General features: G+C 42.3%; 2 protein-coding genes across 2 annotated transcripts; both read left to right on the forward strand.

Moving 5' to 3' along the window:
- The first annotated feature begins 3,381 nt into the window (after positions 1–3,381).
- On the forward strand, positions 3,382–9,186 carry LOC120019499 (photoreceptor cilium actin regulator-like). The gene is made up of 2 exons (XM_038962797.1): positions 3,382–6,225; positions 8,494–9,186. The coding sequence occupies exons 1-2, from the start codon at positions 3,638–3,640 to the stop codon at positions 8,573–8,575; spliced, it is 2,670 nt and encodes an 889-aa protein (XP_038818725.1). The 5' UTR covers positions 3,382–3,637; the 3' UTR covers positions 8,576–9,186.
- A 2,293-nt stretch (positions 9,187–11,479) lies between these two features.
- On the forward strand, positions 11,480–25,286 carry LOC120019479 (lactoylglutathione lyase-like). The gene is made up of 6 exons (XM_038962778.1): positions 11,480–11,548; positions 13,266–13,348; positions 13,595–13,735; positions 24,311–24,378; positions 24,500–24,589; positions 24,770–25,286. Exons 1-6 carry the CDS (start codon positions 11,480–11,482, stop codon positions 24,859–24,861), a joined length of 543 nt encoding a protein of 180 aa, XP_038818706.1. The 3' UTR covers positions 24,862–25,286.
- The last annotated feature ends 438 nt before the right edge of the window (positions 25,287–25,724 follow it).

A 25,724-nucleotide genomic window follows, 5' to 3' on the forward strand; every position in this document is an offset into this window, starting at 1 on the left:
CCTTGTTTACAGTCTCTATAGGAAGTTTCAATGTGGATTTCATGAATTCTCCGATCGCGCCCTCTGGATTATTGGATGCGCCCTCAGGAATCCCAGAAAAATTTAGATTTTCACGCATGCTACGACTTTGTATGTCTAGTAGCGAATCCTTCATCACCCTGTTTTCCCTGAGTAGACAATCCATGTTGGAATCGTGTATTTTTACCTTGGCTGTGAGTGTCTTGTTTTCTCTTTGGAGCACCAGACATTCTTCAAAAGACAAGCCGGCCTTCCATCTACGACCAACCGATCGAAGCGCAGCTCAGAGTAAATATTTATTGCATTTTCCTTTTCCAAATGGGCGGTTATTTAGAATGCATAAGATTCTGTATTTACGATAGAGTAGCTACCTACGGCCCGATAGAGACACAAAATCTTTTTGTTCCTCAGTCTTCCCGCTCTTTCATTCAAAACCCAACCCCCTTTCTTTGTGTAACCAGCCGTCATATCTGTTCCATCCGCCAGGGACGTTTTGTAATCAACGTATGATCCATTCTGTGTAGATGTAATTCTGTGTGATTATTTAGGTATTTAGTAAATAAATAATTACACCAAATTTTGTATTGCTGATTCAACTTGTTAGCCAGGGTTCGTGAAGATAACCAAGATTTTTCCACTTTCAGATGAGACTAAATAAGGTTACAATTAAATATTGACTGCTATTGAGGTAAAATATTACCTGGTCTTTAAGAGTTTATTCGGAAGACAACAGCTCTATTAACATTCTTTCGTGGTGCCCCGACTTTCTAGTTAATTACATTTACCTGATTAGCTTAATCAGGTAATATTAATTACAGAGAAATTATTTTATAGAATAGCATGTCATATCACTTAATCTGGCATAGCCAAAGACACAACAACTCGCACGTCCAGGGATTCCACCTCGCCTCCGAGTCATCCCGGAAGTCCCCGACGGTCCCGTGGCCGAGAGCACCCAAGATTTCACGACGTTCCTCGAGAGTCACCGGGGAGGGCCGAGGCACTGTTTCCCGAGCCCGTGCAACTAGGCAGGGCTGGACTGTCGCCAGCAGAATAGCAACACCGGATCAGCACAAGGAGCTGTCTGTATTGCGGGACTTTTGGTCATTTTGTGTCCTCGTGCTCGGTAAAAGACCAGGCTCACCGGTAGGAGTGAGTACTCTGGTGGGGCATATGGGGAACTTTTCTACTTCCCTTACTCGCACCACTTTTCATGACATTCTGCTGTGGGAAATTCCTTTGACCTCATGGCTTGGTTTTTGCTTTTTTATTTTTCTTGTTTCCGCTTTGTCATTATGGGGTATTGTGTGTAGATTTATGAGTAACATTTGTTATTTAATCAAATTTAGAATAAGGTTTAAACGTAACAAAATGTGGAAAATGTTACTTTCCAGGTGATCTTAATGTTTTGTATACTCAGTGTATAGTATTAATTTGTTATATCTGTGCCTATACTGTCCATGGGTTTCTAGTAGATAGACCATATGGTTCAAGAGAAAATAGCCTAATTAATGAAAAAAGCATCTAATCAACAATTACATTATTTTCAATTAACTCTATAACTCTTACAACTATTGACTTTTTCAACAACTGCCACCAGTTTAACATCAAACCATTGACAATGAATACATGTTGACATAATAATAAATAAGTGTGAAAAATAATGGAAATTATATTTCATGCTGGAACCCTCATACTAAACACCAATGGTATTCACTGAGTTGATGGTTTATATTTAAGATTTATTTTTACAGCTGTCATTCTATTTTAAAGTCATCTTATTGAATTATTTCATATATTTGACATAATAAGGCCACACAGAGGGCCAGCCAGAATTAGACACCTGGACATAGACACCTGGAAGTACCCAAAAGGGCCACTAGATGTCTTGAGATAGATTACATAAAATCCATGAAAGATATCAAAATGCTGGTAGTTTACTGGTAAACGTATAAAGCTTCCAGTAATATACCCTCCCTTTTCAACCCTAGCACTGTCATACGCCCAAATGTATCACCCGATCAAATGCCCTGTCATATGCCCAAATGTATGGCCTGATTGAATGCCTTGGTATATACCCAAAGGCCTTGATATGCCAGTGTATGAAATACAATATGTCGAAACATATATGATCCAAGCATGTTTTTTTGTATGCTTTATTATCAGTATATTAGGCACTGAGAAAATACAGTATGCCCAACTAAGCAGAATGATAATTTGTTATGGTTCATTTACTTCAGTCTGTGTAGAGTATCATTGTAATTACAATGATATGCCCAATGTATGACAGAGGCCTTGGTATGCCCAATATCTGACAGAGGCCTTGGTATGCCCAATATCTGACAGAGGCCTTGATATGCCCAGTGAAAGACAGAGGTCTTGATATGCCGCGTGTATGACAGAGGTCTTGATATGCCCCGTGTATGACAGAGGTCTTGATTTGCCCAATGTATGACAGAGGCCTTGATATGCCCAATGTATGACATACAGTATGTTGAAACATATATGATCCAAGCAGGTTTTTTGTATGCTTTGTTATCAGTATATTAGGCACTGATAAAATACAGTATGCCCAACTAAGCAGAAAGATAGCTGTTGTGGTTCATTGACTTCAGTCTGTGTAAAGTATCATTGTAATCTCAATAATGAGTATTCTCAATGATGTGAATCTGTCTGAGAAACTTTAACATACTGTATTTATAAACATACTGTTATATACCTGTATGTTATGACTTCTGTCTGCTGATCATAGACTTATACATGTCATCTTAAACTCTGAAAATGTATTGCATTCAAGTATAGACACTTGGCTTGATCAGTTGGTTTGATGTATTATCAAAATTAACTTAGAACTTTTAGATGACTTTATAGCAGTCCTATTCAATTAGTTTTTCAATTCAGTAAATCAAAATGTAAGTAACATAACATAGATGTGTACATAGAGAAACCTATGACAAGGCAACCTTTACAGGACTCCAGGAGGAAAGCATGGTATATGGATAATAAATTGATAATTGGGAAACAAAAGCAAAGTAACTGAACTAGGGAACACAGGTAGCTTCCTGTCTTTGATATTACCTACATCTTGCCTGTAAACAATCGTTAGACAAGGCTAAAAAAGACACAGGGCCCTGACGATGTGGGCCCTGATTACCTTGATGAGCTTAAAGTCTTATGTGTCTGTGTGTGTGCGTGTGTGTGTGCGCATCATTCACTTAATTTGACCATCTGTGCATGCTAAAGGAGAGAGAAGAAGAGTCCTCCAATCCTATGTGATCCTTTCAGCTACTCAGTCTCTCTGGCTCTGTTACTTGGGTAGGACCTCGTAGCTTCAAGAAGCCTCATCTACGAACCCCGTAAGAAAGTCGGTATGATCCATCTATTCAAGAACCCAGTAAAGAAGATTGATTTAGAGGCTGAATTGTTGCCGAGTTTTCGTAAGGTATGCACCCTGCTGAACACCCAAGTTTTCAACGGTAATCAGACAGAAGCACCGATGGATGAGCAGGTCTATCCACACTTACTAGGCTAAATATTTGGTTGTGTATCTCTTTATTGAAATCACATCACAAACTGACATTTTTAATCTAAAGTCTTTTTCAACGTCTGGACATAAAAAATGGGTTGTTCCCCATCCAAAGGTCATCTCTTCCCAGGGATCCCAGATGGGGTACACAAGGCTCTGCTGCCAGTACCACCAGAGGTGGGTAACATCAAGCCTGTTGAGGGAGAAAACCAAGATATTAACAATACGGATATTGACGAAGAAGTGGAGGAACTCCCACTATCAGCTGAAGAGGAAAATCCTATGGGCGCCCTGGGAACAGTGGCGGACATGGCCCCCAACACAGCCGTTGTGTCAAACCTAGGGGCCGTCTCTCAAATAGAGGTCAAAATGACATCACAGGTGAGAAACACACAGAGTGAGGAGTTACCGGAAAAGCAGGCAAAAAAGGTCAAGAAGCGAAGGAAGAATAAGGGCGTCAAACGAGGCTGCCGAAAAGAAAAGGAGACAAACACCTCAATCATCCAGGGGAAGGTGGACCTTCCCATGCACATGGTGAGAGCTCACCAGGCCGCCTACGAATACCTGAACCCCAACATCTCCAAGTGTGAGACCCTGCTGGGGCTGCTGGACCAGGCCGCCCAGACCCAGCTCTCCCTGCAGCCCATGATGACAGCCATTGTGATGCGCTTCGAGGAGGTCAACCAGGCCCTGGAGGAAATGGCTGAGGAAGGGGAGCTGATGCTGAAGGAGCATGGCAACCACATGGCCTGGCCATCCGAGATAAGGGACCCAGCTCCCACCCCCTCCAAGCCCAATGCTGACCCATCAGAAACCCCCCCAGACCTGCTGCAGCTGCTGCTCCAGCATTCTACTGAAAAGATGAAGCTGGTGGGGAGCTCGATCCAAGGCCTGGGAGACACCGCTCTGGAAGAGGCGGCAGACTTCTTCGCCTCGCTATCTAGACTACTGGGAGAGAGGCTGCAGGCCAAGCGGGCAGTAGAGGAGCGTCTGACCCAGGTGCTGGCGCGAGTGGAGGCAGCTGCCAAGTGCAACCTCGATGACTTGTCCCTGCACAGCGAGGACAGTGGCATCGGGGGAGAGAACGAGTCACTGATGGGATCAGAGCGCCACCGTCGTCAATGGGGGAGTTCTGGGTCCGGTGGCAGTGCACGCCCCACACCCCCAAGCCATTCACCTGACCAGGTATGCCTTAACGAAGGTGAGGAGGGGGAAGAAAATGAGGAAGAGGATGATGATAATGAAGATGAGGAGGATGAAGAGGAAGAGAGGTCAGGGAGGGTGCGGTCCAACTCATCCCCGCCAGACCCCATACAGAACACCAAGCACAGCAAAGGGCAGCCACCCAAACGACCCCAGACAGCTGCCCCCTTGGGCAGGCCGGTGAGACCACCACGGTCACTGTCCATAGAATCTCTACATGTTCAGGAGCTGCAACAGAAAGACCTGGACCGACGGAAGGGAAACAACTCTCTGAGAAGATACTCTTCAGGGGGGCAGAGGGTTGCTAGATATGGACTCAAAGGGTCCACAAAGGCAAACCAAGCACCAAATTCACTACCAGCGATAGCACCACAACCCCCTGGTCGCAACTCCGTCAAAAGACTCATAAACACATTCAGTGGTGGGGTGGACGGCAGACCAGGCCAAAGTCTCCCTAGTGCACACCTTAGGGGGTCTAGGAGCAGTGGAACTCCCCTCTTACCCGACATTGGAAGTGGAGAGGACATTGTCAATGGTAACAACAATAAGAACATCTGGGCAGCGGAAGGCGGGGAGGGCCTGGATGATGACAACCTGCCCCCCCCCCCCCCTGAGGTTCTGATGGACAATTCCTATGAGAGCAATGAGGAAAACCCGGATGATGAGGAAGGGGAAGAGGAGGACACCGACAGTAGGGGCCACCCTGTGCCACGCCAAAGGAGCACCGCCTCTCAGCGCCTGAGGGCCTCGTTGCAGAACATGACGGTGCTGCCCAACCGTGGAAGTGTCGGACCAATCAGACAGGATCCCGAGACGAGGGGTGGACAGCAGCCAGCATCTGAAGGTGACCAAGAGAATGAGCAGGCCGCCTCTCTCTACCATAAGGCCCGCAAGATCATCCACCTTCGCAACGCAGCTGAATCCGCTGCAAACAAACCTGACCAGGGGGTTCGAGGACCCCTTAGAGCTGGGGTGAGTCTCAGGCATGGAAGCAGCAACCCCTATGAGGGGGAGTATTACCCCACCAGCATGCCACCGACCGTCCCACCAGTCTCCAGAGTTCGTCTACCACCCTCTTGTCCCTCTACACACCACAGACTACCAAGCCCCCCTGCTTTCGCACAGCCTAATCCACCCTCACGTCCACCCTCTCCCCGGGTCTTGAGATGGAGCAAGGAGGACAGTGGTGAAGACATGTCACCCTCAGTGTCCTTCAACGATGCTCGATCTGTGTTCTGTCAAAATAGCCAAACCAACTCCCAGAGCTGGACCCCCCACTATAGCTCTACGCTCCCCAGACCCTATGGTGAGCCCTCCCGGGGAAGGCTGTCCACACGCGGGTCCCAGACTGTCAGTCGGCGCAGCCAGTCTGACCAGAGACCCAGCCTGACAACACAACAACAGGATTTGTCCAACCCAGGCACACCACGGGGCCGGACACGAGGAAGTGAGCCAAATATGTCCAAAAGCAGTGATAGGTGAGTGTTTCCCTTTACTCCCTTTGTCTAGCTACCAGTTTAGTGGATATTAGACCAAAGGCTTCCAAATTAATGTAAATGCAGAATTATGATCATGTGTTAGAAAGTAGCCAAACAAAAAATGTCAGAGAATAGTGAATAGAAAAATAAATAAATAAAGATACATTAGTTAACCTACAAAAGTAGAAATTCAACTTGATAATATCTCAATGAACTACAGTATCTATGCTCAAATCAAACTTTATTTATACAGCACATTTCTTAAAAGGTGAGAGATAAAAACACAAGACGTTTTCTAAATTAGGAGACAAATACTATAACAACAACTGTGAAACTATGAGCTTGTTTGTTTTGCTTGACTTCTTCCAAAGGTCAATACTTTTGACGCCATGTAGATGGTATCTGATTCCATCAGCTGTCACTCAATGGGTGGGTGTATGTACTGTAGCAAGGCTCAAGCCATGCCCACCAGTAGTCTGTGACGCTAACAGACCTAGCTATCACCCATAGACAATGATAGAGGCATCTAGCGGCCAAAAGGCCGTATTAGCATGGCCAACGCCATTGAGGGCTTCCACCATTTTAATGTAGTCAACTGGGTGGGACTTCCAACTTCATTGGCTGATCCATCATGGTGACCCTGTTGGAGTCATGTCCAATTGGGTCATCAGGAGAGATCAGCTTATCGTGAAGAAGAAAATGTACTATTTCAAAATGGAGATAGCCTCAATGGCGCTGCCCATGCTGTCACAGACACTATAATGGCACAGATACAGAGAGTAGTCCTCTATCTATCTCTATGCTATCACCTTCAGTTTAGAACATCATCCTAAAACAGAATGTGAATCCACAGTTGGTAGATTAATTTGAGCAACAATTTAGAATTACCATTCAGGAATTTAAATGCTCAATATTCAAATGAAAAGACACCTACACACTTTATTTTGGATTTATATAACTATTTTTTAAAAATGTAAAGTCATCTCAAACTGTTAAAGTAATAAACAACTTGTCAAAAGAGCATAGCGCAAACAAACGTTTATTCTACATTTCTCAACTATAAATAATCACAACAACCTAGCTAGAAGTGTTTACTTGATACAAGAGCCATTCCGTAACATTAAACATATGTACACTTTAGTAGCCCTAACCATTTTGATGAACAGATGTGACCTGAGATTTAACTTAGAGGCAAAACAAAATAAGTAGAACAACAAATACGTGACACAGCTTACACATATGGCAGCCTGCACAATTTTCAAGCTTCTTTCAATTCCTACAGACGCCTGAGGATTCTTCATAGGTGTGGTAACTGGTGTATTCAATGGCAACTAGAGCGAAACAAGTCCAGTGGCATTTTGATGGATCAGTTTTCCAGGTAGTGGGTGTGATCATCTGATTTTTTCAGATACATCAACTTTGTCTATGTGGGTTAATAATCGTCATGTCACAGTAAATTCCAAAGTCTGCATAACAAACGTGTGCTTAACAAGTTAGTCAATGGTCAAGTATTGGGGAACACAATCTTCAAAGCAGAGTGCTGATTATCGAGATTGGATGTTAACCTAGCAGTTGAGAGCGTTGAGCCAGTAACAGAAAGGTCGCTGGTTCGAATTCCTGACCTGACCAGGTGATAAAAAATGTTTTTAAATCAAATTTGGTCGATGTGCCCTTGAGCAAGGCACTAAACCCTAATTGTTAATTTAAGTCGCTCTGGATAAGAGCGTCTGCTAATTGACTTAGATGTAAAAAAATATATATATATATATAAACACAGTAGGCCAGAGGGGGAGAGAGTATCACAGGAATGTGGACACTTCTTACTGTAAAAAACTGAAGTGACACTTCTCAGCATTAGATGAGGTGCTATAAATTTAGCCTAATGTTACAGCAGACGATCAACGTCAACAATGTATTTTATTGGTACATTTACCCTTCTTGAGTGTGAGTAATTAAACATGGGGGGACTGAGGACTGCAAATTGCAAGAACATGTTGTCTGTTAGGTCATTAGCATAAACTTGAGCACAACAACAACTTTAAATTCTATATTTGAACCCAATACCTTGTTATCAGTGTTTACATCACCATCACTCACTTACCCTACGTACTGCCTCCAGATTTACCCTGAGACAAACCACCTGTTTGGCCTAATCCTGGGTAGATTAGCTCTCCTTCCCCACTGCATCTCCCAGCTACCTGGTCCGCTACCCCATAATCCACGACTACATCCACAACTAAAGCCTCTCCTTTTCCTGTTGTCTTATAGGATGGTCAATGGTCTTGTGATGGAAGGGGACAACCAATCAGATCCAAGTGCTGTTGATACTGATTTGGATCCTGAGCAGTAGTGCATGGCAGTCTGCCAGGGCAGAATCTACCAAGCGAATTAGAGGGTGAGGACTGAGCATAGAAAGGGATTATGGATTAGGAGGACTCTTAAGGCTAAGACTTCCCTTCTAATGAGAAGAGAAGGGGCTTATTCTAAGAAAGTGTGTTAGGTAATTGACCATGCCTCTCCCTCAGATTGCTTGACTGCAATAGAGAAAAGGTTGAAATACAGTGTACATGTTTTGGTCTATCTATTACGTCCTCTGATATGATGTTTTGTAATACAGTAATTACTGAAAACAAAAAAATATTTTGGGATATGTTGATTTATTGAAGAATAATAACGAGTGTACGTTGCGATCTGTCAGTACATTTGTGGAAATTAAAATCAATGTAATATACTGTATTGACTAAGACTAATTATATATTGGTGAATAGGTAAAATTATTTGTTTGTTGTCCACGTCCTATTGTTTTTGAATTAGCATTTTGTGTTTGAACTGTTGGTATTGTTGTTATACAGTAACTACAGAGTTTGTTTACAAATGTTGTTTTATTATTATTTCGTAGTTTCACCTTTGTATTTTGTTTATTTCTGTTTTTTTCTACCTGTTCCCAATAAAAAAAATACAAAAATATACTGCCAACAGAGGAGAGAGGTGTAACTTAAACACATTACGTCACCCAGCTATAAATGGCTCCCCGAATCGTCTCACAATACAGTTCTCTGAGCATTAAAATAATTATAGGTTATATTCTGTGTTATTATGTTAGGCCTATACATTTTCTTGGGGGGACCTGACAAATGAGCATGTATTACAAGGGAAATAGTCAACTGCTCATTTGCAAAAAACATTTTCATAGTTCCTGATTCCCACACCCTTGCTGTGCATAAAGGATAAACTCATCAGTTTGAGTCAGCTATGAGATAATAAACCTGTTGTACCACTGGTCCATTTTTTATAGAACTGCACCCAGAAACGTGAAATACTGTAGCAAATTGCAGCTTGTAGCAGATTGTATTTTCATAAAAAGTCAAGATAGTCTGCACCAGAACATTAATTTGTCTGACTGTCTACAGTAATGATTTACAGAGAGAATGCAAGAGAGAGAGAGTATGTGAGAGAAAGAGAAGTAAAAAGGTTAGACATCAGGAATTTACAGTCACATTGACAGTACATACAGTGCAATTGGGAAGTATTCAGACCCCTTGACTTTTTTCACGTTTTGTTACGTTACAGCCTTATTATAAATTGGATTAAATAATTTTTTCCCCTCATTAATCTACATACAAGACCCCATAATGGCAAAGTAAAAACGTTTTTTTAGTAATGTTTGCAAATTTAAATAACAAAATGGAAATATCACATTTACATAAGTATTCAGACCCTTTACTCAGTACTTTGTTGAAGCATCTTTGGCAGCGATTACAGCCTTGAGTCTTCTTGGGTGTGACGCTACAAGCTTGGCACACGTGTATTTGGGGAGTTTCTCCCATTCTTCTCTGCAGATCCTCTCAAGCTCTGTCAGGTTGGATGGGTAGCGTCGTTGCACAACTATTTTCAGGTCTCTCCAGAGATATTCGATCGGGTTCAAGTCCGGGCTCTGGCTGGGCCACTCAAGGACATTCAGAGACTTGTCCCGAAGCCACTTCTGCCTTGTCTTGACTGTGTGCTTAGGGTTGTTGTCCTGTTGGAAGGTGAACCTTTGCCCCAGTCTGAGGTCCTGAGTGCTCTAGAGCAGGTTTTCATCAAGGATCTCTGTACTTTGCTCTGTTCATCTTTCCCTCGATCCTGACTAGTCTCCCAGTCCTTGTCACTGAAAAACATTCGCACAGCATGATGCTGACACCACCATGCTTCACCGTAGGGATGGTGCCAGGTTTCCTCCAGACGTGACACGTGGCATTCAGGCCAAAGAGTTCAATCTTGGGTTCATCAGATTCATAATTTCTCATGGTCTGAGAGTACTTTAGGTGCCTTTTGGCAAACTCCAAGCAGGCTGTCATGTGCCTTTTACTGAGGAATGGCTTCCGTCTGGCCACCATACCACAGGCCTGATTGGTGGAGTGCTGCAGATGGGTGTCCTTCTGGAAGATTCCCCATCTCCACAGAGAAAGTCTGGAGCTCTGTGAGTGACCATCAGGTTATTGGTCACCTCCCTGACCAAGGCCCTACTCCCTTGATTGCTCAGTTTGGTACCCTTCCTCAGATCTGTGCCTCGACACAATCCTGTCTCGGAGCTCTATGGACAATTCCGTCGACCTCATGGCTTGGTTTTTGCTCTGACATGCACTGTCAACTGTGGGACCTTATATAGACAGGTGTGTTTCTTTCCAAATCATGTCCAGTCAATTGAATTTACCACAGGTGGACTCCAATCAAGTTGTAGAAACATCTCAAGGATGATCAATGGAACAGGATGCACCTGAGCTCAATTTCGAGTCTCATAGCAAAGGGTCTGAATACTTATTTAAATAAGGTATTTCTGTTTTACATTTTTTATATATTTGCACAATTTCTAAATACCCTATAATAAAGCGAAAACAAGGTGTTTGTGGATTGATGAGGATTTTTTATTTATTTAATCAATTTTAGAATAAGGCTGTAATGTAACAAAATGTGGAAAAAGTCAAGGGGTCTGAATACTTTCCGAATGCACTGTATAAAGTATGAAACCGATTAGACTTTCTGCCAGTTGTAACCTCCATTGCAATGCACACTTACTTGACACGCATTCGTTTTACACAACTCTGGTGCTTTCGTTTCAACATTTTTGTGAACCCCTCCTACCTGCCAACGTTAGGGAGTGTCATGCTTCGCTGTGAACTGTCTCGACTTGCCAGTCGGCTTTAGGAGCACCTTTCCCAAGCTACTCAAACAGCCTGTGAATTCCCCTGCTGTCAATTGGGTCTTTCAACACAAAATGACAGACAAAGGACTCACAGATGAGGCTGCGTCCGCAGCATGCAAAGAAGGGGAACCTATCACCCAGGTGAGTGCCACACGGATGGAGCGCACATTAAATAGAATATGTAAGCTAGCATTAATGTATCACTTATTTACAGTAGGCCTATTTTACTTGCTTGACAGTCTGTCTCAGCAAACCTGTTGTTGAGCAAGAGTCCCCCTCAGCTATGTTAGTTGTAGGCTACATAGCCAAGCCCTGTGCTCCTTTAGCAAATACCATAGGAAAGTGTTTACTAGTAGTCCTAGTTCCAGGCCTTAGAATGCCATTATTTATACAGAGTAATGTGTTGCCTCTAGTTTGAGTTCTAACTTATCTTCTAGAGTTGTAAACTGAGAACATAGCTGAGGAGGACAGGGTAAAAACATATTTTGCAATTGACCTCTCTTTCTCTCTAATTCAATTTCAGTTCAATTTCAATTTAAGGGCTTTATAGGCATGGGAAACGTATGTTTGCATTGCCAAAGCAAGTGAAATAGATAATAAACAAAATCAAAATAAACAATAAAAAATTTACAGTAAACATTACTTACAAAAGTTCCAAAAGAATAAACACATTTCAAATGTCATATTATGTATATATAGTGTTGTAATGATGTGCAAATAGTTAAAGTACGAAATGGAAAATAAATAAACATAAATATAGGTTGTATTTACAATGGTGTTTGTTCTTCACTGGTTGCCCTTTTTTTGTGGCAACAGGTCACACATCTTGCTGCTGTGATGGCACACTGTGGTATTTCACCCAATAGACATGGGAGTTTATCAAAATTGGATTTGTTTTCAAATCCTTTGTAGGTCTGTGTAATCTGAGGGAAATATGTGTCTCTAATATATATTTGGCAGGAGGTTAGGAAGTGCAGCTCAGTTTCCACCTCATTTTGTGGGCAGTATGCACATAGCCTGTCTTCTCTTGAGAGTCAGGTCTGCCTTTGGCGGCCTTTCTCAATAGCAAGGCTATGCTCACTGAGTCTGTACATAGTCAAAGATTTCCTTAATTGTGGGTCAGTCACAATGGTCAGGTATTCTGCCACTGTGTACTCTCTGTTTGGGGCCAAAAAGCATTCTAGTTTGCTCTGTTTTTTGTTAATTCTTTCCAATGTGTCAAGGAATTCTCTTTTTGTTTTCTCATGATTTGGTTGGGTCTAATTGTGTTGCGCTCTCTCTCTCTCGCCACCCTCTCTCTCTCTACCCCCTCTCTTGCTCACTCTGTCTCTCCCCATCACTCTCTCTGTCTCTCTCTCCCCTTGTCCCTATCTCTCTCTCCCCCTGTCCCTCTCTTTCCACCTGTCCCCCCATTTCTCTCTCTCTCACTCTCTGTCTCTCTCTGTCTCACAATCTTTCCCCGTCATTCTCTGTCTCTCTCTCCCCATGTCCCTCTCCCTCTCTCCACACTTGTCTCCCCCTGTCCCTCTCTCTTTCCCCCGTCCCTTTCCCCCCTCTGTCTCACCCCGTCACACACACACACACTCTCCCCCCCCCCCCCTCTCCCCACCTGTCCTCTCTCTCCACCTGTCCCCCCGTTTCTCTCTCTCCCCCCCTCTCTCCCCACCTGTCCTCTCTCTCCACCTGTCCAACCGTTTCTCTCTCGCCCCTCTCTGTCTCTCCCCCTCTCTCTCGTTCACTCTGTCTCTCTCTATCTCCCCGTCACTCTCTCTGTCTCTCCCCCTGTCCCTCTCTCCCCACCTGTCTCCCCCTCTCTCTCTCTCTCTGTGTCTGTGTGTTTCCCCCTGTCTCTCCCCAGGACTACATGATGCAGCAAACCATGCTGAGGGTAAAAGACCCTCTCAAGTCTTTAGACTTCTACACTCGCATCATGGGCATGACGTGAGTCCCATACTGCTCTCTCACACACACACACAAAGGGGTTTCAGGCCTAGTACCCTACCCCTCTAGAAGATGTCTCACTCTGTGATTGGAACGAGGAAGGACCTAACTGAATTTGTCTAAAAGAAAGTTTCATTTTCGTTGCAAAACGTTTTCCATTTGTAGTAAATGGTTTCTATTGCTAAACGTTTTGCAAGAGAATCGGCATAATGAATACACCCCAATTGTGATTCCTATTTGCCTCAGGTTGCTGCAGAAGATAGACTTCCCATCAATGCTCTTCACACTCTACTTCCTGGGTTATGAGGAAAAGAAGGAGATCCCTACAGATGTAAAGGAGAGGACAGCATGGACTTTCTCTCGACGAGCCACCATCGAACTCACACAGTAGGCACCCCACTTAAAACCTTAGCACACACAAGCACATAGATTCCAGATCTGCTAGTCGAGCTATGAAGTGCCCTGTAAACATGGAATATAATAGAAGATGATCCAGTAACATCTAACCAGGGGTCTCCAACAGGTCGATGAGATGATCCTGTAACATCTAACCCAGTGGTCTCCAACAGGTCGATGAGATGATCCTGTAACATCTAACCAGGGGTCTCCAACAGGTTGATGAGATGATCCTGTAACATCTAACCAGGGGTCTCCAACAGGTTAATGAGATGATCCTGTAACATCTAACCAGGGGTCTCCAACAGGTCGATGAGATGATCCTGTAACATCTAACCAGGGGTCTCCAACAGGTTGATGAAATTATCCTGTAACATCTAACCAGGGGTCTCCAACAGGTCGATGAGATGATCCTGTAACATCTAACCAGGGGTCTCCAACAGGTCGATGAGATGATCCTGTAACATCTAACCCAGTGGTCTCCAACAGGTCGATGGTATGATCCTGTAACATCTAACCCAGTGGTCTCCAACAGGTTGATGAGATGATCCTGTAACATCTAACCAGGGGTCTCCAACAGGTCGATGAGATGATCCTGTAACATCTAACCAGGGGTCTCCAACAGGTCGATGAAATAATCCTGTTACATCTAACCCAGGAGTACCCAACAGGTCGATGAAATAATCCCATTACATCTAACCCAGGGGTACCCAACAGGTCGATAGCAAGCTATAAGTAGTTTGTGTGCTGTCAACGAGTAGCTCGCAAGTTGATACTGAGAAATAATCAGTAGCCTAATATTACATGATTAAATCAAATAAATAATTGTTCTAATCAAACGACAGGTTCTAGGCCCATTTATAGGGAACAGTCGAAGGCAGATAGCTTAGCACCCCGTGTTATCGGCATATATTACCTTCAACAGTGTTATCTTGTGATCAAGCCATCAATGTTTTGTGATTATTGGTGTTGTAAAAATGTTAGCCAACGGGTTATCAATTAGTAGTATTTCCACTGAAATGTCAAACATGCTATCAGCTTTTTGATAAGTGGGTTATCAAAAAACATAAGTTCCGTACTATTGGCATACGGTCCTGTCACGCCCTGACTTTAGTTATATTTGCTTTCTTTATTATTTTGTTTAGGTCAGGGTGTGACAAGGGTGGTTTGTTTAGTTTTTGTATTGTCTAGGGTTTTTTTGTCTTGTCTAGAGTTTTTTGGTTATCTATGGGGATTTTGTATTGTCTAGGGGTATGTAGGTTTATGGTGGCCTGAATGGGTTCCCAATCAGAGACAGCTGTTTATCGTTGTCTCTGATTGGGGAGCCTATTCAGGTTGCCATTTTCCATGTTGGTTTTGTGGGTAGTTGTCCATGTTTAGTTGCCTGGATGCACTATGTTGGCTTCACGTGTCGTTTGGATATTTATCGTTTTGATGGCGACATCGTTAAATAAAGTATGTACGCTCAAAACGCTGCGCCTGGGGCCACTCCTTTAAACGGCCGTGACAGGTCCCCAGTTATTGGCCACCTTACTATTTGGTTTAATTACAAGATATATCCTAAAAAAAAATGTTAAAAAATGAGACACCAACCTCGTATCCAAAGTGTTTACTAGATAGTTGGCTAGCCTTCCTGTGAAAAAAAAAGACTTGCCTGTCAACTTTTCATTGCGTAGCCCGGTGCACCCTCCTGTGGACTCTTAAAATAATTGTCATTCACCAACAGATTCAGTGTTGTAACCAAATAATGTCTCATAATTTGTTTTACAGATGAGTCTTATGTTTTGAGAAAGTAGATAACAGTTTAATATTAAAATATAAATGAGTATGAATAATTTACATAAAATAAAACTTTAATTTCAGTCATGTGCATTGACAAACAATTAAAACAATGTTGGAGTTTGTGTTGCAGAGATGCACTTGGAAAGTAAAGGAAGATGGGTTGAATAAATATATATTTTTGACATGTTCAAAAAATTAAAATATTTAACCTTTATTTAACCAGGTAGGCAAGTTGAGAACAAGTTCTCATTTACAATTGCGACCTGGCCAAGATAAAGCAAAACAGTTCGACACATACAACAACACTCAGTTACACATGGAGTAAAACAAACATACAGTCAATAATGCAGTAGAAAAATAAGTCTATATACAATGTGAGCAAATGAGGTGAAATAAGGAAGGTAAAGGCCATGGTGGCGAAGTAAATACAATATAGCAAGTAAAACACTGGAATGGTAGATTTGCAGTGGAAGAATGTGCAAAGTAGAAATATAAATAATGGGGTGGAAAGGAGCAAAATAAATAAATAAATAAATACAGTAGGGGAAGAGGTAGTTGTTTGGGCTAAATTATAGATGGGCTATGTACAGGTGCAGTAATCTGTGAGCTTCTCTGACAGCTGGTGCTTAAAGCTAGTGAGGGAGATAAGTGTTTCCAGTTTCAGAGATTTTTGTAGTTCGTTCCAGTCATTGGCAGCAGAGAACTGGAAGGAGAGGCGGCCAAAGGAGGAATTGGTTTTGGGGGTGACCAGAGAGATATACCTGCTGGAGCGCATAAATAATTTTATATGAAAACAAACAAAACAATTAAATCTCGATCTCCATCCCTATCTTGTCACAAAAATTTGAATAGAATAGAAAATTATCCAACCAGAATGAAAATGTTTGTTTTGTTTTTTGGTAGATACAGTACTGCACCAGAGAATTTTCATTCTCTGATGCAAGCGATGTGGGTGGTCCACTGCGACAACCATGGGTCAACCGGCCGCTCAGCCTGTCCGCCCAGGTCTACCGAGGTACACCATGCACCTTGGTAGATAAGAGAATAAAACTGTTACTAGCAGATGAAATGTGCATACACGTGGTAATCTCCTAAAAACAAAAGATGCCTAACATTGGCAGCCTGGCGGATAGCCATCCCTGCCCCGCAGTCCTCCACTGCATGGAACATGTCCACCTCACTCCACTGTTTCCTCTTGACTTTCTCCATGCTGTGGTGGTAAATACATGTAGCTAAATAACTTGGCATACTATACACATTTTAGAAAGATAACTCAATCTGAATATGTATAAACATTTACAATTCAAAGTTAAGGCAATTGAAAGGTGATGAACGTTTTCACAATAACTGAAAGTGTACCCACGTTTTTTATTTGATGATATCTGTAATGAGAATTGTCCCAATTAGTTTAATATTGATGCATACATTATAACACTTGACTAAATACTACCTCTATGTAACGTTAGCTGTTGTAAGATGAAACATAGCCTACAGTGATAAGTGTCAAAAAGTTCATGGTTCAAAGTTCAAAATACATTTTTGCAGATTGTACAAAACGCCCCCGTCAGAGGACTCTAACTTTCATACGGTAAAGCTTGACAACTTTCAGTTGTTTTCGTGATATGTATTATCTAAAGCTTAGAATGTCTTTCCTTTTTGCTTACTTAGCGGTTCTATCAACATTTAGCAACCAAGCTAGCAACAACATTAGCAAATCCGTTAGCTATATTTCAGAGGTAAAAAATTGGATATTAATGAATGACGTGTTGTCTGTCGCGCATTCGAATTTTACGATATACAGCGTGTCCCACAAAATGTGTATACATATTACTTTTTTGAAAACTCTCAAAACCTAACTTACATAAATTGCAATAAAAATCGGTGGTCAGTTAACTACAAGGGTGTCTTCAGTTAGCTAGAAGGGTATCGTTCATTTAAATGTTGAGCTCGAGGTGATTTAGTCCTCCAACCGCTAGAGAGTGTCCGATGTTGGGGGAAAATTAGCTATAACATATGAAAAAGTATAGAAGTTTGCTTGTTTGAAACAGGTATAACGTTACTGTCAAATACATTACTCCTACCGGACAGATAGTAGTGATGGGCATTCCGACTCTTTCGGCTCAGCTCACCAAAAAGAGACGTCTCTTTTGGTTCTCAGACTGCTCTTTAAAAAAAATATGTTTTGTATTTTTTCAAGTCAAACAGTTTGCGATAGTTTGATTATGATTGGTGTTAAAACAATTCTAATTAAATTATTAAATGAAATCATACTCAAACTTAACCACAATGTATTTAAAAATGCATTGGTTTGTTATGAAAAAGAATGCTAGTAAACATGTGCATTTAAAGTATAACTTTTTAATGTATATAAACAAAGTGCATATAAATGTAACAATTCAAAACGAGTACAATCTGAACAACATAATAATAGAATATTGCACCATATCAAAGACAAATAAATAACAATGTGCAAAACTGCAGCATCCCACTTAAAACATTAAACTGGTCCCTCTTTGCTCTCTCTTTATTGCCATGTTATAACCAGCAGCACACAGCAATGCTGACCATATTTATCTTTTATGATAGATTTTGTATTCAGAAATGCAAGCTGCCTCACTTTCGAGGGGCTGATGCGGTTTCTTCTCTCAATAATTATTTGTCCCGTTTTCGAGAAGACCCTCTCAGAGGGAACGGATGTGGCCACCATGCAGAGTCTCCCTGTCATGACTTTAGTAAGCCGTGGGTAGACAGAGGCCTTGTTCTTCCACCAGGGGCTCCTCCAAATAGGATCGGACCTCCATTATGGCGTCTGCTGAGGGATTCGTTTGTGCTGCATCCCCAGTTGCTCTCTCGTCAAACAGCATCCAAACAGCAGACGTTTGTGGCACTACTGCTGGTGCTTCTGCTCCATCTGATCCCTCTTCTTCCTGTTGCTCTGGTGCCTGAGCCAGCTGACTGCTGGGGCTGTCCCTCCCTGCTACTGAGGTTATTCTTTGAAGAGCCTCATCAATCGCTCTGGCATCACTGAAGGCTAACTTTTTAAACCTGGGGTCAAGTGCAGTGGTTTCTGATAGGACGTGATTATATTCCATTCTGTGGAACTTTCTGTCCATTGATGAATATAGAGTGCCCATCAACTCTGTCACATGTCCTATGGTTACATTTGCTTCACTCTGGCGGCTGGCTGTGTTTCGCTGCAGACCCTCACACAGGAGTATCATTTTTGAGGCTGTCACATAGCTGAAAATAACAGTAACTTAATAGTTCAGGTTCGTGTTTTGTCTACTGATACTACATTCTCATCTACTGCTCATATACATATATAATACTGGATTAAATAATGATGTAGTAATAACTGCTTATGTACCTCTCTTCACTGATCTCCACAGTGACCTGCTCAAAGGGTTCCAGGACTCTGCACACGTCCTCCACCACCTCCCATTCCTATTGGGTCAGAGCATCAACAGGTGCATTGACAATGGCCAGGGTAGAGATGATGGCATCCTTTGACTCAAGAAACCGCTTCAACATATAAAATGTTGAATTCCACCTTGTAGTGCAGTCTTGATTGTTTAGGCCTCAGCTCAGGCATCCCCATCTGGCGTTGTGTAGACTTTCGTTTTTCAGCACCTACTGTGCTCAGGTGGAAGCATTCCACAGCTGCTTTCACTTTGTCCACAGTGGGCTTCATCACCTTCAGAGCATCTCTTACAATGAGGTTGATTGTGTGGGCAAGACATGGATGATGGGTCCATTTTAAAATGTTCATGACTTTGGTTATGTTAGCTGCATTGTCGCTAACACAACAGACCACTTTTCCATCTACGTGCCATTCTCTGCCACTCTCAGCAGTTCCTCTGCCAAGTTCTCTGAGGTGTGTCTGTCGCTGAACTGAAAGCAGTCCAGAAGACAGCTAGACATCGAAAAATCTTCAATGAAGTGACATGTAACTGACATGTAAGAAGTGGTTACCCTTGATGTCCAGCAGTCAGTGGTAAGGCAAACTGCAGTAGTTTTTTGGACTCTTTCCCGCACTGAAGCCTGTGAGCTCTCGTATAGTTGTGGAATAAGTACTTTTGAAAGGGTGTTCCTGCTTGGAATTGTGTACATTGGATTTAGACTATTGCTATCATTTCTAAAACCTCTGTCCTCCACGATCGAAAATGGCTGGAAATCGGTGGCAATCATTTTAGCCAATGCAATATCAATTTGGCCTTGTTTTGCTACAGACATAGACTTTGGCATAAACTGGTCCATAGAAGACTGCGTTGCTGTGGGTCGCGGAGTTGGCCTACTTGACTGAGTGGATACATCTCCACGTGTGAAGGTGCTGGCTCCACCACTATCACTAGCAGGCCCGCTAGTTTCTCGAAGCTCCGCTACAGCTAGCTTCACAGTTGGGTGCACAGTTCGCATATGCGGTGTTGTCACACCCTGATCAGTTTCACCTGTCCTCGTTATTGTCTCCACCCCCTCCAGGTGTCACTTATTTTCCCCAGTGTATTTATCTCTGTTTCCTGTCTCTCTGTGCCAGTTCATCTTGTATGTTAGTCAAGTCAACCAGCGTGTTTTTTCCGTAATCCTTTTGCTATTCTCTTTTTGATAGTCCTCCCGGTTTTGACCCCTGCCTGACTCTGGACTTCTTTCCCGCCTGCCTTATCATCCTGCCTGGCCTAACCTTGATTCTGCCTGCCCTTCGGTACCTTTTGGACTCTGAACTGGTTTTGACCCTTTTGCCTGTCCACGACCATCCTCTTGCCTTCCCCTATTGGATTAATACATATTGTAAGACTCCAACCATCTGCGTCCTGTGTCTGCATCTGGGTCTCGCCTTGTGTCATGATAGGTGTAGGTTGTGCGTAGAACCGGCTTTATATGAGATTTTGTTTTGGCAAATTCTACAGTGCTCTAACATTGTCTACGTTATTAAAATGCATGCAAATGCTACTGTGCTTCCGACTCATTTTCCAGCTGTTGTTTTCACAGCTGTCCTTCCTCTGTCTCCTCGGCTGCTAAGTGTGTGACTGTGAGTTGGCTCCGCCCTCCCTCACGCATCTTTGGTTCATTGGTTGACACTGCGTGTCTGATTGACAGGAACAACAGGTGAAGCTGTTAGTCTGAGCAGACAGTCAAAACAAATGTGTGTGCACTTGAGCATTTAGGCCTATTTTATATATCTTTTTTGTTCTTTGAATTAGTTAATTATATTCATTTAAATCTTTTGATTATTCATATCTTAATTTTTATTTTATTTTTATAAATAGATTTGGCTCTTCTGATATGTGAGCCGGCTCCCAACATTCACCTTCAAGAGCCGGCTCGTTAGCGAACGACCCATCACTAACAGATAGCCATGACACGTGTTGAAGTAGGCCTACAACAGTGCTTTCAGAGACTTGACCGAGTTCACATAAAAGGGCCAAAACACATGGAATACTGAACAACTGAAAACAAAAGACATTACTGCATTGGCAAAACTTGATCAAACTTATATAAATAATGTCACGATCGCCGTAAGCATACTCAGACCAAAGCGCAGTGCGATATGGGTTCCACATGTTTATTCAATGAAACGCACAAAAACAATAAAGAACAAACGAAACGTGATGTTCTGGAGTGCTCGCAGGCAACAACACAAAAACAAGATCCCACAAAAAAACAGTGGGGAAATGGCTGCCTAAATATGATCCCCAATCAGAGACAACGCTTAACAGCTGCCTCAGATTGGGAACCATACCAGGCCAACATAGAAATAAAACAACCTCGATTACCCACCCTAGTCACACCCCGACCTAACCAAAATAGAGAATAAAAAGGCTCTCTATGGTCAGGGCGTGACAAATAAATAAAAACTGATAGGGAAACAAACAAATCTTATTACACCATAGCCCAAACATTTCTCAAGGCTGCATGTCGTCTGAGATTCCCAAAGATTGGAAAGCAGCTGCGGTCATCCCCCTCTTCAAAGGGGGGGACACTCTTGACCCAAACTGCTACAGACCTATATCTATCCTACCCTGCCTTTCTAAGGTCTTCGAAAGCCAAGTCAACAAACAGATTACCGACCATTTCGAATCCCACCATACCTTCTCCGCTATGCAATCTGGTTTCAGAGCTGGTCATGGGTGCACCTCAGCCACGCTCAAGGTCCTAAACAATATCTTAACCGCCATCGATAAGAAACAATACTGTGCAGCCGTATTCATTGACCTGGCCAAGGCTTTCTACTCTGTCAATCACCACATCCTCATCGGCACACTCGACAGCCTTGGTTTCTCAAATGATTGCCTCGCCTGGTTCACCAACTACTTCTCTGATAGAGTTCAGTGTGTCAAATCGGAGGGTCTGTTGTCCGGGCCTCTGGCAGTCTCTATGGTGGTGCCACAGGGTTCAATTCTTGGACCGACTCTCTTCTCTGTATACATCAATGATGTCGCTCTTGCTGCTGGTGAGTCTCTGATCCACCTCTACGCAGACGACACCATTCTGTATACTTCTGGCCCTTCTTTGGACACTGTGTTAACAACCCTCCAGGCGAGCTTCAATGCCATGCAACTCTCCTTCCGTGGCCTCCAATTGCTCTTAAATACAAGTAAAACTAAATGCATGCTCTTCAACCGATCGCTGCCTGCACCTGCCCGCCTGTCCAACATCACTACTCTGGACGGCTCTGACTTAGAATATGTGGACAACTACAAATACCTAGGTGTCTGGTTAGACTGTAAACTCTCCTTCCAGACTCACATCAAACATCTCCAATCCAAAGTTAAATCTAGAATTGGCTTCCTATTTCGCAACAAAACATCCTTCACTCATGCTGCCAAACATACCCTTGTAAAACTGACCATCCTACCAATCTTTGACTTCGGTGATGTCATTTACAAAATAGCCTCCAATACCCTACTCAATAAATTGGATGCAGTCTATCACAGTGCCATCCGTTTTGTCACCAAAGCCCCATATACTACCCACCACTGCAACCTGTACGCTCTCGTTGGCTGGCCCTCGCTTCATACTCGTCGCCAAACCCACTGGCTCCAGGTCATCTACAAGACCCTGCTAGGTAAAGTCCCCCCTTATCTCAGCTCGCTGGTGACCATAGCAGCACCCACCTGTAGCACGCGCTCCAGCAGGTATATCTCTCTGGTCACCCCCAAAATCAATTCCTCCTTTGGCCGCCTCTCCTTCCAGTTTTCTGCTGCCAATGACTGGAACGAACTACAAAAATCACTGAAACTGGAAACACTTATCTCCCTCACTAGCTTTAAGCACCAGCTGTCAGAGCAGCTCACAGGTTACTGCACCTGTACATAGCCCATCTATAATTTAGCACAAACAACTACCTCTTTCCCTACTGTATTTATTTATTTATTTAGCTCCTTTGCACCCCATTATTTATATCTCTACTTTGCACATTCTTTCACTGCAAATCAACCATTCCAGTGTTTTACTTGCTATATTGTATTTACTTCACCACCATAGCCTTTTTTTTGCCTTTACCTCCCTTATCTCACCTCACTTGCTCACATTGTATATAGACTTATTTTTCTACTGTATTATTGACTGTATGTTTGTTTTACTCCATGTGTAACTCTGTGTTGTTGTATGTGTCGAACTGCTTTGCTTTATCTTCTCATTGTAAATGAGAACTTGTTCTCAACTTGCCTACCTGGTTAAATAAAGGTGAAATAAAAAAATTATATATATTTTTTCATATAATGGTTGTGCTCACAAAGACTTGCACAGACTCTACACTGGACATTCAGGACAAAGCCAGAGAGGAAGAAGCAAAGCGAGAGGGTTTACTCCGCCCAAAAATTTGAAAATGAAAGTAAGACCACAAAGTGAGGAATTTTTGTATGACAACCAATTTGGGAAACAATGTAATTGCTAATTTGCTACCTGAGGCTTATTTGATCGAATACAAGTTTCGTGATGGATAGGTTGTTACGAATGTACTGATATAAGTGGACGCATGTGGCATTTCGGCAACAATACTACTTTATATCAGAGTTGTACATGTAGTTAATTCAAATATTTGTAATGTTTTTATTTAACCAGGCAAGTCAGTTAAGAGCAACATTTTATTTACAATGCTGGCCTACCGGGGAACGGTGGGTTAACTGCCTTGTCCAGGGGTAGAACAACAGATTTTTTACCTTGTCAGCTCAGGGATTCGATCCAGCAACCTTTCGGTTACTGACCCAACGCTCTAACCACTAGACTACCTGCTGGGGTGAATGATGGCCCTGGCTAGAATGGTCCTACCCCATCTCGCCTCCTCCAGCCTGCTATCTATCTTTTTGGACATGTATTTCCATTGTTAGAGCGGTCACTTGACTATCTTATAATAGAACATTTTTGACAAAGCTCTCATCTGAGCAGGTTTAAGAAGGGGTGCTTCATGTGATTCATGTTTTTTTGTATTACATACATTCTTCGAAATTCACAACAAAATGACATTAGCTGATGAAGATTATCTCATAGAACAAAACGTATAAGATCTCCACGGACCTTATTTTCGGCATTTATCCAAAAAACCTTAACCCATTAATTTTCCTCATAGGCTTTGTCCAACGAACCATGGCGGATTTGGTGTCTAGAAAAGACGGCATCAATATTTCTCTCTTATTCCTGTTTAATGTTCTTCACTAATTACTTTCTCCTCAGAAACATGGACCGAAACTATGGTTCCTACCCTGTTACAATACCATGATGGTGAAGATGATATACTGTATTTCTCACTTGACTCTTCTCTCTTCTCACTTCTCTGTTCTCTATAAGCAACTGGGGCTCTGAGTCAGATGAAAAATTATCTCTTCACAACGGAAACTCTGAACCGAGGGGTTTTGGTGAGAAAACGATATGATCTTTTAATTCAACATTTGAATGTGGTACAGCCGTTGTGTTTTTCAACCATGAGACAATTCCACATTATTTAAATTGTCCCACTCCACTTTCTCTATCATGCAGGGCACATCGGCATTGCTGTACCTGATGTTTATGCAGCCTGCAAAGTATTTGAAGAACAAGGAGTAACATTTGTTAAGAAACCGGATGATGGTATATTTTTCCCTCTTCTTTTCCCTCTCTCACATTATTTTGTGTTTATGTTTAGGGTCTCTGTGAAAAACAAATTTGTGTATAGAGTACATTACAGTTGACTAGTCATCTGTATCAGGCTGTTTCATTTGTATTTTCTCAATTTGTAAATGTAACATTCTATTGTATTTTTCCACACAGGTAAAATGAAGGGAGTGGCCTTCATACAGGATCCTGATGGATACTGGATTGAAATTTTGAGCCCAAACAACATGTTCTCCTTAACATCATAGGGAGGCAAACTGGGCCAGCACAAACTTACTGGGTTCTGGAAAAAGGATGTGACATAAAAATAAGAGTGAAACTGAATAAGGTAACAAAGGGGGTTATGTGAGGAAATTAAGAAGTGAAGATGGAGTTTTTGCTTACGATTGGGATCACATGTAGGTTCCCGCGGTACTATGGACACTCAAGACAAAGGATGGGATAGCCGTAATATAAAGAGACAACACTGCAATAACATCTGGTAAAAATGTGTATGTGACCAATAAAATTTGATTTGAGATGTTTGGATGGGACAAACTGACAATGAAGATGACCAGGGTAAATAACTGCTCCTAATGTGGTCTGACTGAGATTGGGATAATATCAGCCTGGTCAACATATTTGCAATAAACAGATGTGGATCATCCTCGTATTTTCAATTCCTCTGTCTTTCTATTCAAATTGTAAAGGTTTAACCAACGAGACCACTCAGCCTATTTATTTGGCTGAACATTAGAATTTGGAGCAGTAATCCCCTTGGATTTAACAACAAACAGATAACCAAGGTTGTCTCGTCAGCACCATTTCCACAGTAAAATATGAGTGACTGTGGAAAATAAGGCTTGCAGAAAACCATAGCTGCTGAAAGAAGTAACCATAGCATCAGTAGGTCTTATATATATACATATATACACACACACACACAATACTGTTCAAAAGTTTGGGGTCACTTAGAAATGTCCTTGTTTTTGAAAGAAAGCACCATTTTTGTCCATTAAAATAACATAAAATTGATCAGAAATACAGTGTAGACATTGTTAATGTTGTAAATGACTATTGTAGCTGGAAACAGCAGATTTTTTATGGAATATCTACATAGGCATACAGAGGC

This window comes from Salvelinus namaycush, chromosome 24 (genome assembly GCF_016432855.1).
Source record: "Salvelinus namaycush isolate Seneca chromosome 24, SaNama_1.0, whole genome shotgun sequence".
Classification (NCBI taxonomy): Eukaryota; Metazoa; Chordata; class Actinopteri; order Salmoniformes; family Salmonidae; genus Salvelinus; species Salvelinus namaycush.